This window comes from Crinia signifera, chromosome 6 (genome assembly GCF_055691185.1).
Source record: "Crinia signifera chromosome 6, ASM5569118v1, whole genome shotgun sequence".
Taxonomy (NCBI): Eukaryota; Metazoa; Chordata; class Amphibia; order Anura; family Myobatrachidae; genus Crinia; species Crinia signifera.
The window spans coordinates 5,493,302-5,510,900 of NC_139222.1; the positions used below are offsets into that span (position 1 = coordinate 5,493,302).

Consider the following 17,599-nt stretch of genomic DNA (forward strand, 5'->3'; position numbering starts at 1 on the left):
GTAAGGCGATAGTATATAGGAAGAATGCAGAAAGCTCAGATCAACCAATCACAGAGATGCTTTTTACAAAATTCCTACATAACTATTTAACTGTTGTATATGTACAATATGCAAGGGTTGCTACACTGTACCTCCCAGTTTTCCAGGATTGTACCATGGCATATTGTGTATAAGGGGCGCTACTATGGCATAATGTGCATAAGGGGCTGTAATGTGTCGAAACATGTATAAGGGGCTCAACTGTGGTAGAAAATTAATAATAAGAGTTCTACTGTGGTGTAATGTATATAAGGGGAACAACTGTGTGGCATAAAATGTATAAGGGGAACTACTGTGTGGCATAATGTGTATAAGGGACACTATGGTGTGGTGTAATGTATATAAGGGGAACTACTGTGTGGCATAAAATGTATAAGGGGAACTACTGTGTGGCATAATGTGTATAAGGGACACTACGGTGTGGTGTAATGTATATAAGGGGAACTACTGTGTGTCATAAAATGTATAAGGGGAACTACTGTGTGGCATCATTTGTATAAGAGACACTACGGTGTGGTGTAATGTATATAAGGGGAACTACTGTGTGGCATAAAATGTATAAGGGGAACTACTGTGTGGCATAATGTGTATAAGGGACACTACGGTGTGGTGTAATGTATATAAGGGGAACTACTGAGTGTCATAAAATGTATAAGGGGAACTACTGTGTGGCATAATGTGTATAAGGGACACTACGGTGTGGTGGAATGTATATAAGGGAACGACTGTGTGGCATAAAATGTATAAGGTGAACTACTGTGTGGCATAATGTGTATAAGGGACACTACGGTGTGGTGGAATGTATATAAGGGGAACGACTGTGTGGCATAAAATGTATAAGGGGAACTACTGTGTGGCATAATGTGTATAAGGGACACTACGGTGTGGTGGAATGTATATAAGGGGAACTATTGTGTGGCATAAAATGTATAAGGGGAACTACTGTGCTGCATAATGTGTATAAGGGACACTACAGTGTGGTGGAATGTGAATAGTGGATACTATTGTGTGGATTAATGGGAATTGGTACTATTCTGTGACCACAACCCTTGCTAATGAAAACATGGCGTATGTTTTTGGTACAGGTTAGCTGGAATAATTTCTATATGGGATTGTGTAGACAAATGTTATTTTCCCTTCTATATGGCTGTAATGCAGTGGGAATACAATGTAATGCAGTGGGAATACAGTGTAATGCAGTGGGAATACAGTGTAATGCAGTGGGAATGCTCACAGCTCACCCAGTTTACCTTAATCTCTGCTGGTACAGAGAGTATTAATGACTGGGAAGATGGATCAGCGAGCCCATTGAGAGATGGGATGGTACATTATGGTGGTGGCACGCTGGGCTAGAAGGTGAATCTGCGCACTCCGCTGGGTGCTCTTTGCCAGAGCAGGGGGAGAATGCTGGCTCAGTGGTGGATCCCGTAGGGTGCAGCACCGCACCCGCCGGAGGTAAGGTGAAGGCACTCGGGCGGTGTGCAATTTGCAGGGCGGCATTCACATTCATAAGGACTGGCCACCCTAATACCAATTGTAATAATACTGCAGTAATACTAATGTTAATAATTGTCAAACGTGATAATACTACAGAAAAAATATTACTAATAATTATTATAATACAGCAGTAAAACTACTACTACTAGAACTAATTCAAATACAGCATTGTTATTATTAGTACTGCAATATTATTATTATTAATAATTATAATAATACAGCATTAATAGCAGTAATACAAATAATAATACTAATAATAGCAGTTATAATATTATTAATACAAATATGAATACTATAATTAAACAAAATACTCTAACACCTACAACACTAGCAGCACTCCCAGGAATACTAGTGTCACCCAGGCCTATACAGATACACAGTGACGGCGGCAGCAGCAGCAGCAGGATCGGGGGGGGATGGAGGAGACGTTACCTAGCAACAGGCCACAGCAACCTGGCCGCTATCTAGTGCACTTCATAAGGCACGTCATAAGGTAGACTCCTAGAACATGGCCGCCGAGCTCCGACACTGAGGACACACGAGAAGATATCTATTTATACATCTCGTATTCCCTAGCATTCATGTACTGACACCAGGGCGGGCCACTCCTGTGATTTCGCGAGGTATAACGTCATTCATGTCCGACTTTCCTGTTGTTTACATGCTGTGGCGGCCATTTTGTTGTTGTCTGTCCGCTGTTTCTGGCTCTCAGAGATCACCCAGTACCCGGTGCAGCCGTGTAACAGGTAATAGTCCTGTCCCTGATTATATCTCTCATGTCTATACTGTGTTATATGCCGGGGGGCACTGCTGGGAGGTGACTGTGGGTATGAGGGGGTGTACAAGGTGCCCCCAGGACCATAGGGACGCAATGCTCTGCTCCTGACCCTCCATCTTAATGTGTGATTACCATCCCCAGTTTTGAACTGGGTAACTGATAAGAAAGGTGTCACCACAGGTGCTGGCAATCATACATTACCAGGGAAGCCCAGGAACAGAGCATTGTGTCCTCCTGGAGAGGGGCATGCTGGGAGGTATGGATAATGTATGATTGCCAGCACCTGTGGGGAGCTAGGTAACTGATAAGAAAGGTGTCACCACAGGTGCTGGCAATCATACATTACCAGGGAAGCCCAGGAACAGAGCATTGTGTCCTCCTGGAGAGGGGCATGCTGGGAGGTATGGATAATGTATGATTGCCAGCACCTGTGGGGAGCTAGGTAACTGATAAGAAAGGTGTCACCACAGGTGCTGGCAATCATACATTACCAGGGAACCCAGGAACAGAGCATTGTGTCCTCCTGGAGAGAGGCATGCTGGGAGGTATGGATAATGTAGGATTGCCAGCACCTGTGGGGAGCTAGGTAACTGATAAGAAAGGTGTCACCACAGGTGATGGCAATCCTACATTACCAGGGAAGCCCAGGAACAGAGCATTGTGTCCTCCTGGAGAGGGGCATGCTGGGAGGTATGGATAATGTATGATTGCCAGCACCTGTGGGGAGCTAGGTAACTGATAAGAAAGGTGTCACCACAGGTGCTGGCAATCATACATTACCAGGGAACCCAGGAACAGAGCATTGTGTCCTCCTGGAGAGAGGCATGCTGGGAGGTATGGATAATGTAGGATTGCCAGCACCTGTGGGGAGCTAGGTAACTGATAAGAAAGGTGTCACCACAGGTGATGGCAATCCTACATTACCAGGGAAGCCCAGGAACAGAGCATTGTGTCCTCCTGGAGAGGGGCATGCTGGGAGGTATGGATAATGTATGACTGCCATCACCTGTGGGGAGCTAGGTAACTGATAAGAAAGGTGTCACCAGAGGTGATGGCAATCCTACATTACCAGGGAAGCCCAGGAACAGAGCATTGTGTCCTCCTGGAGAGGGGCATGCTGGGAGGTATGGATATTGTAGGATTGCCAGCACCTGTGAGGAGCTAGGTAACTGATAAGAAAGGTGTCACCACAGGTGCTGGCAATCATACATTACCAGGGAAGCCCAGGAACAGAGCATTGTGTCCTCCTGGAGAGGAGCATGCTGGGAGGTATGGATAATGTAGGATTGCCAGCACCTGTGGGGAGCTAAGTAACTGATAAGAAAGGTGTCACCACAGGTGCTGGCAATCATACATTACCAGGGAAGCCCAGGAACAGAGCATTGTGTCCTCCTGGAGAGGGGCATACTGGGAGGTATGGATAATGTAGGATTGCCAGCACCTGTGAGGAGCTAGGTAACTGATAAGAAAGGTGTCACCACAGGTGCTGGCAATCCTACATTACCAGGGAAGCCCAGGAACAGAGCATTGTGTCCTCCTGGAGAGGGGCATGCTGGGAGGCATGGATAATGTATGATTGCCATCACCTGTGGGGAGCTAGGTAACTGATAAGAAAGGTGTCACCACAGGTGCTGGCAATCCTACATTACCAGGGAAGCCCAGGAGCAGAGCATTATGTCCTCCTGGAGAGGGGCATGCTGGGAGGTATGGATAATGTATGATTGCCAGCACTTGTGGGGAGCTAGGTAACTAATAAGAAAGGTGTCACCACAGGTGCTGGCAATCATACATTACCAGGGAAGTCCGGGAACAGAGCATTGTGTCCTCCTGGAGAGGGGCATGCTGGGAGGTATGGATAATGTATGATTATTACGTTATACAGTAACATGGGGGATGTGACCGGAAAGGTGTCTGCTGGGAATGGGACATTATACAATAACACCGGGGGATGTGACCGGAGAGGTGACTGTTGGGAATGGGACGTTATACAGTAACACCGGGGATGTGACCGGAGAGGTGACTGCTTGGAATGGGCCGTTATACAGTAACACCGGGGGATGTGACCGGAGAGGTGACTGCTGGGAATGGGGCGTTTTACAGTAACACCGGGGGATGTGACCGGAGAGGTGACTGCTGGGAATGGGACGTTATACAGTAACACCGGGGGATGTGACCGGAGAGGTGACTGCTGGGAATGGGACGTTATACAGTAACACTGGGGGATGTGACTGGAGAGGTGACTGCTGGGAATAGGATGTAATACAGTAAAACCGGGCAATGTGACCGGAGAGGTGACTGCTGGGAATGGGACGTTATACAGTAACAGCGGGGGATGTGACCGGAGAGGTGACTGCTGGGAATGGGACGTTATACAGTAACACCGGGGGATGTGACAGGAGAGGTGACTGCTGGGAATGGGACTTTATACAGTAACACCGGGGGATGTGACCGGAGAGGTGACTGCTGGGAATGGCACGTTACACAGTAACACCGGTAGATGTGACTGGGGAGGTGACTGCTGGGAATGGGACGTTATACAGTAACACCGGGGGATGTGACTGGAGAGGTGACTGCTGGGAATGGGACGTAATACAGTAATACCGGGGGATGTGACCGAGGAGGTGACTGCTGGGAATGGGACCGGTCACCGGAGAGGTGACTGCTGGGAATGGGACGTTACACAGTAACACCGGGGGATGTGACCGAGGAGGTGACTGCTGGGAATGGGACGTTATACAGTAACAACGGGGGATGTGACCGGAGAGGTGACTGCTGGGAATGGGACATTATACAGTAACAACGGGGAATGTGACCGGAGAGGAGACTGCTGGGAATGGGACATTATACAGTAACACCGGGGGATGTGACCGGAGAGGTGACTGCTGGGAATGGCACGTTACACAGTAACACCCGGGGATGTGACTGGGGAGGTGACTGCTGGGAATGGGACATTATACAGAAACAACGGGGGATGTGACCGGAGAGATGACTGCTGGGAATGGGACGTTATACAGTAACACCGGGGGATGTGCCCGGAGAGGTGACTGCTGGGAATGGGACGTAATACAGTAATACCGGGGGATGTGACCGAGGAGGTGACTGCTGGGAATGGGACCGGTCACCGGAGAGGTGACTGCTGGGAATGGAATGGGATGTTACACAGTAACACCGGGGGATGTGACCGAGGAGGTGACTGCTGGGAATGGGACGTTATACAGTAACAACGGGGGATGTGACCGGAGAGGTGACAGCTGGGAATGGGACATTATACAGTAACAACAGGGAATGTGACCGGAGAGGTGACTGCTGAGAATGGGACATTATACAGTAACAACGGGGAATGTGGCCAGAGAGGTGACCGCTGGGAATGGGACGCTATATAGTAACACCGGGAGATGTGACTGTAGAGGTGGCTGCTGGTAATGAGACGTTATACAGTAACACCGGGCGATGTGACCGGAGAGGTGACTGCTGGGAATGGGACGTTATACTGTAATACCGGGGGATGTGACCGGAGAGGTGACTGCTGGGAATGGGACGTTATACAGTAACACCGTGGGATGTGACCGGAGAGGTGACTGCTGGGAATGGGACGTTATACAGTAAAACCGGGGGATGTGACCAGAGAGGTGACTGCTGGGAATGGGACGTTATACAGTAAAACCGGGGGATGTGACCGGAGAGGTGACTGCTGGGAATGGGATGTAATACAGTAAAACCGGGCGATGTGACCGGAGATGTGACTGCTGGGAATGGGACTTTATACAGTAACACCGGGGGATGTGACCGGAGAGGTGACTGCTGGGAATGGCACGTTACACAGTAACACCGGGGGATGTGACTGGGGAGGTGACTGCTGGGAATGGGACATTATACAGAAACAACGGGGGATGTGACCGGAGAGGTGACTGCTGGGAATGGGACATTATACAGTAACAACGGGGGATGTGACCGGAGAGGTGACTGCTGGGAATGGGACATTATACAGTAACAATGGGGAATGTGGCCAGAGAGGTGACCGCTGAGAATGGGATATAATACAGTAACACCAGAGGAGGTGACAGTAGAGGTGACTGCTGGGAATGGGAAGTTATACAGTAACACCGGGGGATGTAACCGGAGAGGTGACTGCTGGGAATGGGACGTAATACAGTAACACCAGGGGATGTGACCGGAGAGGTGACTGCTGGGAATGGGACGTTATACAGTAACACCACGTGATGTGACCGGAGAGGTGACTGCTGGGAATGAGACATTATACAGTAGCACCGGGGGATGTGACCGGAGAGGTGACCGCTAGGAATGGGACATTATACAGTAACAACGGGGAATGTGGCCGGAGAGGTGACCGCTGAGAATGGGACGCTATACAGTAACACCGGGAGATGTGACCGGAGAGGTGGCTGCTGGGAATGAGACGTTATACTGTAACACCGGGGGATGTGACAGGAGAGGTGACTGCTGGGAATGGGACGTTATACAGTAACACCGGGGGATGTGACCGGAGAGGTGACTGCTCGGAATGGGACGTTATACAGTAGCACCGGGGGATGTGACCGGAAAGGTGACTGCTGGGAATGGGACGTTATACAGTAACACCGGGGGATATGACCGGAGAGGTGACTGCTGGGAATGTCACGTTACACAGTAACACCGGGGGATGTGACTGGGGAGGTGACTGCTGGGAATGGGACATTATACAGAAACAACGGGGGATGTGACCGGAGAGGTGACTGCTGGGAATGGGACGTTATACAGTAACACCGGGGGATGTGCCCGGAGAGGTGACTGCTGGGAATGGGACGTAATACAGTAATACCGGGGGATGTGACCGAGGAGGTGACTGCTGGGAATGGGACCGGTCACCGGAGAGGTGACTGCTGGGAATGGAATGGGATGTTACACAGTAACACCGGGGGATGTGACCGAGGAGGTGACTGCTGGGAATGGGACGTTATACAGTAACAACGGGGGATGTGACCGGAGAGGTGACTGCTGGGAATGGGACATTATACAGTAACAACAGGGAATGTGACCGGAGAGGTGACTGCTGGGAATGGGAAATTATACAGTAACAACGGGGAATGTGGCCAGAGAGGTGACCGCTGGGAATGGGACGCTATACAGTAACACCGGGAGATGTGACTGTAGAGGTGGCTGCTTTTAATGAGACGTTATACAGTAACACCGGGCGATGTGACCGGAGAGGTGACTGCTGGGAATGGGACGTTCTACTGTAATACCGGGGGATGTGACCAGAGAGGTGACTGCTGGGAATGGGACGTTATACAGTAACACCGGGGGATGTGACCGGAGAGGTGACTGCTGGGAATGGGATGTTATACAGTAACACCGGGGGATGTGACCGGAGAGGTGACTGCTGGGAATGGGATGTAATACAGTAACACCGGGGGATGTGACCGGAGAGGTGACTGCTGGGAATGGCACGTTACACAGAAACAATGGGGGATGTGACTGGGGAGGTGACTGCTGGGAATGGGACATTATACAGTAACAACGGGGGATGTGAACGGAGAGGTGACTGCTGGGAATGGGACATTATACAGTAACAATGGGGAATGTGGCCAGAGAGGTGACCGCTGGGAATGGGATATAATACAGTAACACCAGAGGAGGTGACAGTAGAGGTGACTGCTGGGAATGGGAAGTTATACAGTAACACCGGGGTATGTAACCGGAGAGGTGACTGCTGGGAATGGGACGTAATACAGTAACACCGGGGGATGTGACCGGAGAGGTGACTGCTGGGAATGGGACGTTATACAGTAACACCACGTGATGTGACCGGAGAGGTGACTGCTGGGAATGAGACATTATACAGTAGCACCGGGGGATGTGACCGGAGAGGTGACCGCTAGGAATGGGACATTATACAGTAACAACGGGGAATGTGGCCGGAGAGGTGACTTCTGAGAATGGGACGCTATACAGTAACACCGGGAGATGTGACCGGAGAGGTGGCTGCTGGGAATGAGACGTTATACTGTAACACCGGGGGATGTGACCGGAGAGGTGACTGCTGGGAATGGGACGTTATACAGTAACACCGGGGGATGTGACCGGAGAGGTGACTGCTAGGAATGGGACGTTATACAGTAGCACCGGGGGATGTGACCGGAAAGGTGACTGCTGGGAATGGGACGTTATACAGTAACACCGGGGGATGTGACCGGAGAGGTGACTGCTGGGAATGGGACGTTATACAGTAACACCGGGGGATGTGGCCGGAGAGGTGACTGCTGGGAATGGGACGTTATACAGTAACACTGGGGGATGTGACCGGAGAGGTGACTGCTGGGAATGGGACATTATACAGTAACACCGGGGGATGTTACCAGAGAGGTGACTGCTGGGAATGGGACGTTATACAGTAACACCGGGGGATGTGGCCGGAGAGGTGACTGCTGGGAATGGGACGTTATACAGTAACACTGGGGGATGTGACCGGAGAGGTGACTGCTGGGAATGGGACATTATACAGTAACACCGGGGGATGTTACCAGAGAGGTGCCTGCTGGGAATGGGACGTTATACAGTAACACCAGGGATGTGTCTGGGTGATGACTGTATCATTGTGTGTGTCAGGTGCCTATAAGGTGTCAGGATGTCACTGTCTATCTCTCCATGCAGGAGGGGTAGTATATAGAGGAACACAGGGGTCTGTACAAGGACGTGATGATGGAGAATCACCAGCCCCTCACATCACTGGGTAAGAGGAGACATTTATTTTACAGGAGAGCAGGTATTGGGGGCCCCTATATACACCCAGCATCTGATAATCACATATATACAATGTACTCAGTCACTGTGTGTCTCCTACAGATGGGCCCAGTAACAGGAATACCCCAGAGAGATGTCCCCGTCCTCTCTATTCCCAAGATAATCACATATATACAATGTCCTCAGTCACTGTGTGTTTCCTACAGATGGGCCCAGTAACAGGAATACCCCAGAGAGATGTCCCCGTCCTCTGTATTCCCAGGATTGTACAGAGGAGAATCACAGGACCAAACAGGAGGATCAGGTATGTGGTATTAAGAGTCTCCCCAATATACCACAGGTGCTATCACTGTATGATCTGTACTGTACTGTACTGATATATACTGATATTATACTGATTACTCTAATTTTTTTGACTGTATGCAAATATTCAATATATTGTTTTTTTGGGTTATTTAGGAGGAAGGTTTGTCTAATAAGACAGAAGATATCAAGGAAGAAGATGAGTCGTATGTGACTGGTGAAAAGTGTGAAGAGGAGAAAATCTCTACAGATATCAGCACAGGTGAGTAATAATCACTAAGTAGAGAGTCACATATTCTCCTTGTTCTGTCACCACATCAATCTCTTATTTTAGCCCAGAGATCTGACCAGTCTCCTCCCTGCACTCTCTGGTGTATCTCATACATCAGCAGCCATTAGCCCCTATTATACTCCTGCTCTTCCCCTCACATCATGTCACTGTGTGTTACCAGCCCAGAGATCTGACCAGTCTCCTCCCCGCACTCTCTGGTGTATCTCATACATCAGGAGCCATCAGCCCCTATTATACTTCTGCTCTCCCCCTCACATCATGTCACTGTGTTACCAGCCCAGAGATCTGACCAGTCTCCTCCCCGCACTCTCTGGTGTATCTCATACATCAGGATCCATCAGCCCCTATTATACTCCTGCTCTTCCCCTCACATCATGTCACTGTGTGTTACCAGCCCAGAGATCTGACCAGTCTCCTCCCCGCACTCTCTGGTGTATCTCATACATCAGGAGCCATCAGCCCCTATTATACTTCTGCTCTCCCCCTCACATCATGTCACTGTATGTTACCAGCCCAGAGATCTGACCAGTCTCCTCCCCGCACTCTCTGGTGTATCTCATACATCAGGATCCATCAGCCCCTATTATACTCCTGCTCTCCCCCTCACATCACGTCACTGTGTGTTACCAGCCCAGAGATATGACCAGTCTCCTCCCCGCACTCTCTGGTGTATCTCATACATCAGGAGCCATCAGCCCCTATTATACTCCAGCTCTCCCCCTCACATCATGTCACTGTGTGTTACCAGCCCAGAGATCTGACCAGTCTCCTCCCCGCACTCTCTGGTGTATCTCATACATCAGGAACCATCAGCCCCATTATACTCCTGCTCTCCCCCTCACATCATGTCACTGTGTTACCAGTCCAGAGATCTGACCAGTCTCCTCCCCGCACTCTCTGGTGTATCTCATACATCAGGAACCATCAGCCCCTATTATACTCCTGCTCTCCCCCTCACATCACGTCACTGTGTGTTACCAGCCCAGAGATATGACCAGTCTCCTCCCCGCACTCTCTGGTGTATCTCATACATCAGGAGCCATCAGCCCCTATTATACTCCTGCTCTCCCCCTCACATCATGTCACTGTGTGTTACCAGCCCAGAGATCTGACCAGTCTCCTCCCCGCACTCTCTGGTGTATCTCATACATCAGGAGCCATCAGCCCCTATTATACTCCTGCTCTCCCCTTCACATCATGTCACTGTGTGTTACCAGCCCAGAGGTCTGACCAGTCTCCTCCCGCACTCTCTGGTGTATCTCATACATCAACAGCCACCATCCCCTATTATACTCCTGCTCTCCCCCTCACATCATGTCACTGTGTGTTACCAGCCCAGAGATCTGACCAGTCTCCTCCCCGCTCTCTCTGGTGTATCTCATACATCAGGAGCCATCGGCCCCTATTACACTCCTGCTCTCCCCCTCACATCATGTCACTGTGTGTTACCAGCCCAGAGATCTGACCAGTCTCCTCCCCGCACTCTCTGGTGTATCTCATACATCAGGAGCCATCAGCCCCTATTATACTTCTGCTCTCCCCCTCACATCATGTCACTGTGTGTTACCAGCCCAGAGATCTGACCAGTCTCCTCCCTGCACTCTCTGGTGTATCTCATACATCAGGAGCCATCAGACACTATTATACTCCTGCTCTCCCCCTCACATCATGTCACTGTGTGTTACCAGCCCAGAGATCTGACCAGTCTCCTCCCCGCACTCTCTGGTGTATCTCATACATCAGGAGCCATCAGCCCCTATTATACTCCTGCTCTCCCCCTCACATCATGTCACTGTGTGTTACCAGCCCAGAGATCTGACCAGTCTCCTCCCCGCACTCTCTGGTGTATCTCATACATTAGGATCCATCAGCCCCTATTATACTCCTGCTCTCCCCCTCACATCACGTCACTGTGTGTTACCAGCCCAGAGATATGACCAGTCTCCTCCCTGCACTCTCTGGTGTATCTCATACATCAGGAGCCATCAGACACTATTATACTCCTGCTCTCCCCCTCACATCATGTCACTGTGTGTTACCAGCCCAGAGATCTGACCAGTCTCCTCCCCGCACTCTCTGGTGTATCTCATACATCAGGAGCCATCAGCCCCTATTATACTCCTGCTCTCCCCCTCACATCATGTCACTGTGTGTTACCAGCCCAGAGGTCTGACCAGTCTCCTCCCGCACTCTCTGGTGTATCTCATACATCAGCAGCCACCATCTCCTATTATACTCCTGCTCTCCCCCTCACATCATGTCACTGTGTGTTACCATCCCAGAGATCTGACCAGTCTCCTCCCCGCACTCTCTGGTGTATCTCATACATCAGGAGCCATCGGCCCCTATTATACTCCTGCTCTCCCCTCACATCATGTCACTGTGTGTTACCAGCCCAGAGATCTGACCAGTCTTCTCCCCGCTCTCTCTGGTGTATCTTATATATCAGGAGCCATCAGCCCCTATTATACTCCTGCTCTCCCCCTCACATCATGTCACTGTGTGTTACCAGCCCAGAGATCTGACCAGTCTCCTCCCCGCACTCTCTGGTGTATCTCATACATCAGGAGCCATCAGCCCCTATTATACTCCTGCTCTCCCCCTCACATCATGTCACTGTGTGTTACCAGCCCAGAGGTCTGACCAGTCTCCTCCCTGCACTCTCTGGTGTATCTCATACATCAGGAGCCATCAGCCCCTATTATACTCCTGCTCTCCCCCTCACATCATGTCAGTGTGTGTTACCAGCCCAGAGATCTGACCAGTCTCCTCCCGCACTCTCTGGTGTATCTCATACATCAGCAGCCACCATCCCCTATTATACTCCTGCTCTCCCCCTCACATCATGTCACTGTGTGTTACCATCCCAGAGATCTGACCAGTCTCCTCCCCGCTCTCTCTGGTGTATCTCATACATCAGGAGCCATCAGCCCCTATTATACTCCTGCTCTCCCCCTCACATCATGTCACTGTGTGTTACCAGCCCAGAGATCTGACCAGTCTCCTCCCCGCACTCTCTGGTGTATCTCATACATCAGGACCCATCAGCCCCTATTATACTCCTGCTCTCCCCTCACATCATGTCACTGTGTGTTACCAGCCCAGAGATCTGACCAGTCTCCTCCCCACACTCTCTGGTGTATCTCATACATCAGGAGCCATCAGCCCCTATTATACTCCTGCTCTCCCCCTCACATCATTTCACTGTATGTTACCAGCCCAGAGATCTGACCAGTCTCCTCCCCGCACTCTCTGGTGTATCTCATACATCAGGTGCCATCAGCCCCTATTATACTCCTGCTTTCCCCCTCACATCATGTCACTGTGTGTTACCAGCCCAGAGATCTGACCAGTCTCCTCCCCGCACTCTCTGGTGTATCTCATACATCAGCAGCCATCAGCCCCTATTATACTCCTGCTCTCCCCCTCACATCATATCGCTGTGTGTTACCAGCCCAGAGATCTGACCAGTCTCCTCCCCGCACTCTCTGGTGTATCTCATACATCAGTAGCCATCAGCCCCTATTATACTCCTGCTCTCCCCCTCACATCATATCGCTTTGTGTTACCGGCCCAGAGATCTGACCAGTGTCCTCCTCGCACTCTCTGGTGTATCTCATACATCAGCAGCCATCAGCCCCTATTATACTCCTGCTCTCCCCCTCACATCATGTCACTGTGTGTTACCAGCCCAGAGATCTGACCAGTCTCCTCCCTGCACTCTCTGGTGTATCTCATACATCAGGAGCCATCAGACACTATTATACTCCTGCTCTCCCCCTCACATCATGTCACTGTGTGTTACCAGCCCAGAGATCTGACCAGTCTCCTCCCCGCACTCTCTGGTGTATCTCATACATCAGGAGCCATCAGCCCCTATTATACTCCTGCTCTCCCCCTCACATCATGTCACTGTGTGTTACCAGCCCAGAGATCTGACCAGTCTCCTCCCCGCACTCTCTGGTGTATCTCATACATTAGGATCCATCAGCCCCTATTATACTCCTGCTCTCCCCCTCACATCACGTCACTGTGTGTTACCAGCCCAGAGATATGACCAGTCTCCTCCCTGCACTCTCTGGTGTATCTCATACATCAGGAGCCATCAGACACTATTATACTCCTGCTCTCCCCCTCACATCATGTCACTGTGTGTTACCAGCCCAGAGATCTGACCAGTCTCCTCCCCGCACTCTCTGGTGTATCTCATACATCAGGAGCCATCAGCCCCTATTATACTCCTGCTCTCCCCCTCACATCATGTCACTGTGTGTTACCAGCCCAGAGGTCTGACCAGTCTCCTCCCGCACTCTCTGGTGTATCTCATACATCAGCAGCCACCATCTCCTATTATACTCCTGCTCTCCCCCTCACATCATGTCACTGTGTGTTACCATCCCAGAGATCTGACCAGTCTCCTCCCCGCACTCTCTGGTGTATCTCATACATCAGGAGCCATCGGCCCCTATTATACTCCTGCTCTCCCCTCACATCATGTCACTGTGTGTTACCAGCCCAGAGATCTGACCAGTCTTCTCCCCGCTCTCTCTGGTGTATCTTATATATCAGGAGCCATCAGCCCCTATTATACTCCTGCTCTCCCCCTCACATCATGTCACTGTGTGTTACCAGCCCAGAGATCTGACCAGTCTCCTCCCCGCACTCTCTGGTGTATCTCATACATCAGGAGCCATCAGCCCCTATTATACTCCTGCTCTCCCCCTCACATCATGTCACTGTGTGTTACCAGCCCAGAGGTCTGACCAGTCTCCTCCCTGCACTCTCTGGTGTATCTCATACATCAGGAGCCATCAGCCCCTATTATACTCCTGCTCTCCCCCTCACATCATGTCAGTGTGTGTTACCAGCCCAGAGATCTGACCAGTCTCCTCCCGCACTCTCTGGTGTATCTCATACATCAGCAGCCACCATCCCCTATTATACTCCTGCTCTCCCCCTCACATCATGTCACTGTGTGTTACCATCCCAGAGATCTGACCAGTCTCCTCCCCGCTCTCTCTGGTGTATCTCATACATCAGGAGCCATCAGCCCCTATTATACTCCTGCTCTCCCCCTCACATCATGTCACTGTGTGTTACCAGCCCAGAGATCTGACCAGTCTCCTCCCCACACTCTCTGGTGTATCTCATACATCAGGACCCATCAGCCCCTATTATACTCCTGCTCTCCCCTCACATCATGTCACTGTGTGTTACCAGCCCAGAGATCTGACCAGTCTCCTCCCCACACTCTCTGGTGTATCTCATACATCAGGAGCCATCAGCCCCTATTATACTCCTGCTCTCCCCCTCACATCATTTCACTGTATGTTACCAGCCCAGAGATCTGACCAGTCTCCTCCCCGCACTCTCTGGTGTATCTCATACATCAGGTGCCATCAGCCCCTATTATACTCCTGCTTTCCCCCTCACATCATGTCACTGTGTGTTACCAGCCCAGAGATCTGACCAGTCTCCTCCCCGCACTCTCTGGTGTATCTCATACATCAGCAGCCATCAGCCCCTATTATACTCCTGCTCTCCCCCTCACATCATATCGCTGTGTGTTACCAGCCCAGAGATCTGACCAGTCTCCTCCCCGCACTCTCTGGTGTATCTCATACATCAGTAGCCATCAGCCCCTATTATACTCCTGCTCTCCCCCTCACATCATGTCAGTGTGTGTTACCAGCCCAGAGATCTGACCAGTCTCCTCCCGCACTCTCTGGTGTATCTCATACATCAGCAGCCACCATCCCCTATTATACTCCTGCTCTCCCCCTCACATCATGTCACTGTGTGTTACCATCCCAGAGATCTGACCAGTCTCCTCCCCGCTCTCTCTGGTGTATCTCATACATCAGGAGCCATCAGCCCCTATTATACTCCTGCTCTCCCCCTCACATCATGTCACTGTGTGTTACCAGCCCAGAGATCTGACCAGTCTCCTCCCCGCACTCTCTGGTGTATCTCATACATCAGGACCCATCAGCCCCTATTATACTCCTGCTCTCCCCTCACATCATGTCACTGTGTGTTACCAGCCCAGAGATCTGACCAGTCTCCTCCCCACACTCTCTGGTGTATCTCATACATCAGGAGCCATCAGCCCCTATTATACTCCTGCTCTCCCCCTCACATCATTTCACTGTATGTTACCAGCCCAGAGATCTGACCAGTCTCCTCCCCGCACTCTCTGGTGTATCTCATACATCAGGTGCCATCAGCCCCTATTATACTCCTGCTTTCCCCCTCACATCATGTCACTGTGTGTTACCAGCCCAGAGATCTGACCAGTCTCCTCCCCGCACTCTCTGGTGTATCTCATACATCAGCAGCCATCAGCCCCTATTATACTCCTGCTCTCCCCCTCACATCATATCGCTGTGTGTTACCAGCCCAGAGATCTGACCAGTCTCCTCCCCGCACTCTCTGGTGTATCTCATACATCAGTAGCCATCAGCCCCTATTATACTCCTGCTCTCCCCCTCACATCATATCGCTTTGTGTTACCGGCCCAGAGATCTGACCAGTGTCCTCCTCGCACTCTCTGGTGTATCTCATACATCAGCAGCCATCAGCCCCTATTATACTCCTGCTCTCCCCCTCACATCATGTCACTGTGTGTTACCAGCCCAGAGATCTGACCAGTCTCCTCCCTGCACTCTCTGGTGTATCTCATACATCAGGAGCCATCAGACACTATTATACTCCTGCTCTCCCCCTCACATCATGTCACTGTGTGTTACCAGCCCAGAGATCTGACCAGTCTCCTCCCCGCACTCTCTGGTGTATCTCATACATCAGGAGCCATCAGCCCCTATTATACTCCTGCTCTCCCCCTCACATCATGTCACTGTGTGTTACCAGCCCAGAGATCTGACCAGTCTCCTCCCCGCACTCTCTGGTGTATCTCATACATTAGGATCCATCAGCCCCTATTATACTCCTGCTCTCCCCCTCACATCACGTCACTGTGTGTTACCAGCCCAGAGATATGACCAGTCTCCTCCCTGCACTCTCTGGTGTATCTCATACATCAGGAGCCATCAGACACTATTATACTCCTGCTCTCCCCCTCACATCATGTCACTGTGTGTTACCAGCCCAGAGATCTGACCAGTCTCCTCCCCGCACTCTCTGGTGTATCTCATACATCAGGAGCCATCAGCCCCTATTATACTCCTGCTCTCCCCCTCACATCATGTCACTGTGTGTTACCAGCCCAGAGGTCTGACCAGTCTCCTCCCGCACTCTCTGGTGTATCTCATACATCAGCAGCCACCATCTCCTATTATACTCCTGCTCTCCCCCTCACATCATGTCACTGTGTGTTACCATCCCAGAGATCTGACCAGTCTCCTCCCCGCACTCTCTGGTGTATCTCATACATCAGGAGCCATCGGCCCCTCATATACTCCTGCTCTCCCCTCACATCATGTCACTGTGTGTTACCAGCCCAGAGATCTGACCAGTCTTCTCCCCGCTCTCTCTGGTGTATCTTATATATCAGGAGCCATCAGCCCCTATTATACTCCTGCTCTCCCCCTCACATCATGTCACTGTGTGTTACCAGCCCAGAGATCTGACCAGTCTCCTCCCCGCACTCTCTGGTGTATCTCATACATCAGGAGCCATCAGCCCCTATTATACTCCTGCTCTCCCCCTCACATCATGTCACTGTGTGTTACCAGCCCAGAGGTCTGACCAGTCTCCTCCCTGCACTCTCTGGTGTATCTCATACATCAGGAGCCATCAGCCCCTATTATACTCCTGCTCTCCCCCTCACATCATGTCAGTGTGTGTTACCAGCCCAGAGATCTGACCAGTCTCCTCCCGCACTCTCTGGTGTATCTCATACATCAGCAGCCACCATCCCCTATTATACTCCTGCTCTTCCCTCACATCATGTCACTGTGTGTTACCATCCCAGAGATCTGACCAGTCTC

General features: G+C 50.9%; 1 protein-coding gene across 2 annotated transcripts in view; it reads left to right on the forward strand.

Moving 5' to 3' along the window:
* Nucleotides 1-2,019: 2,019 nt before the first annotated feature.
* LOC146009858 (uncharacterized) overlaps nucleotides 2,020-17,599 on the forward strand; it is a 360,424-nt gene continuing 344,844 nt past the window's right edge. The window contains exons 1-2 of one of the 2 annotated variants that reach the window (XM_083150408.1): nucleotides 2,020-2,159; nucleotides 8,966-9,044. In XM_083150408.1, the coding sequence (XP_083006534.1) occupies nucleotides 9,011-9,044 (34 nt within the window). In that variant the 5' untranslated portion in view covers nucleotides 2,020-2,159; nucleotides 8,966-9,010. Of the gene's footprint in view, nucleotides 2,283-8,965; nucleotides 9,045-17,599 lie in introns of both variants that reach the window. The other variant, XM_083150404.1, reaches the window with a different exon arrangement.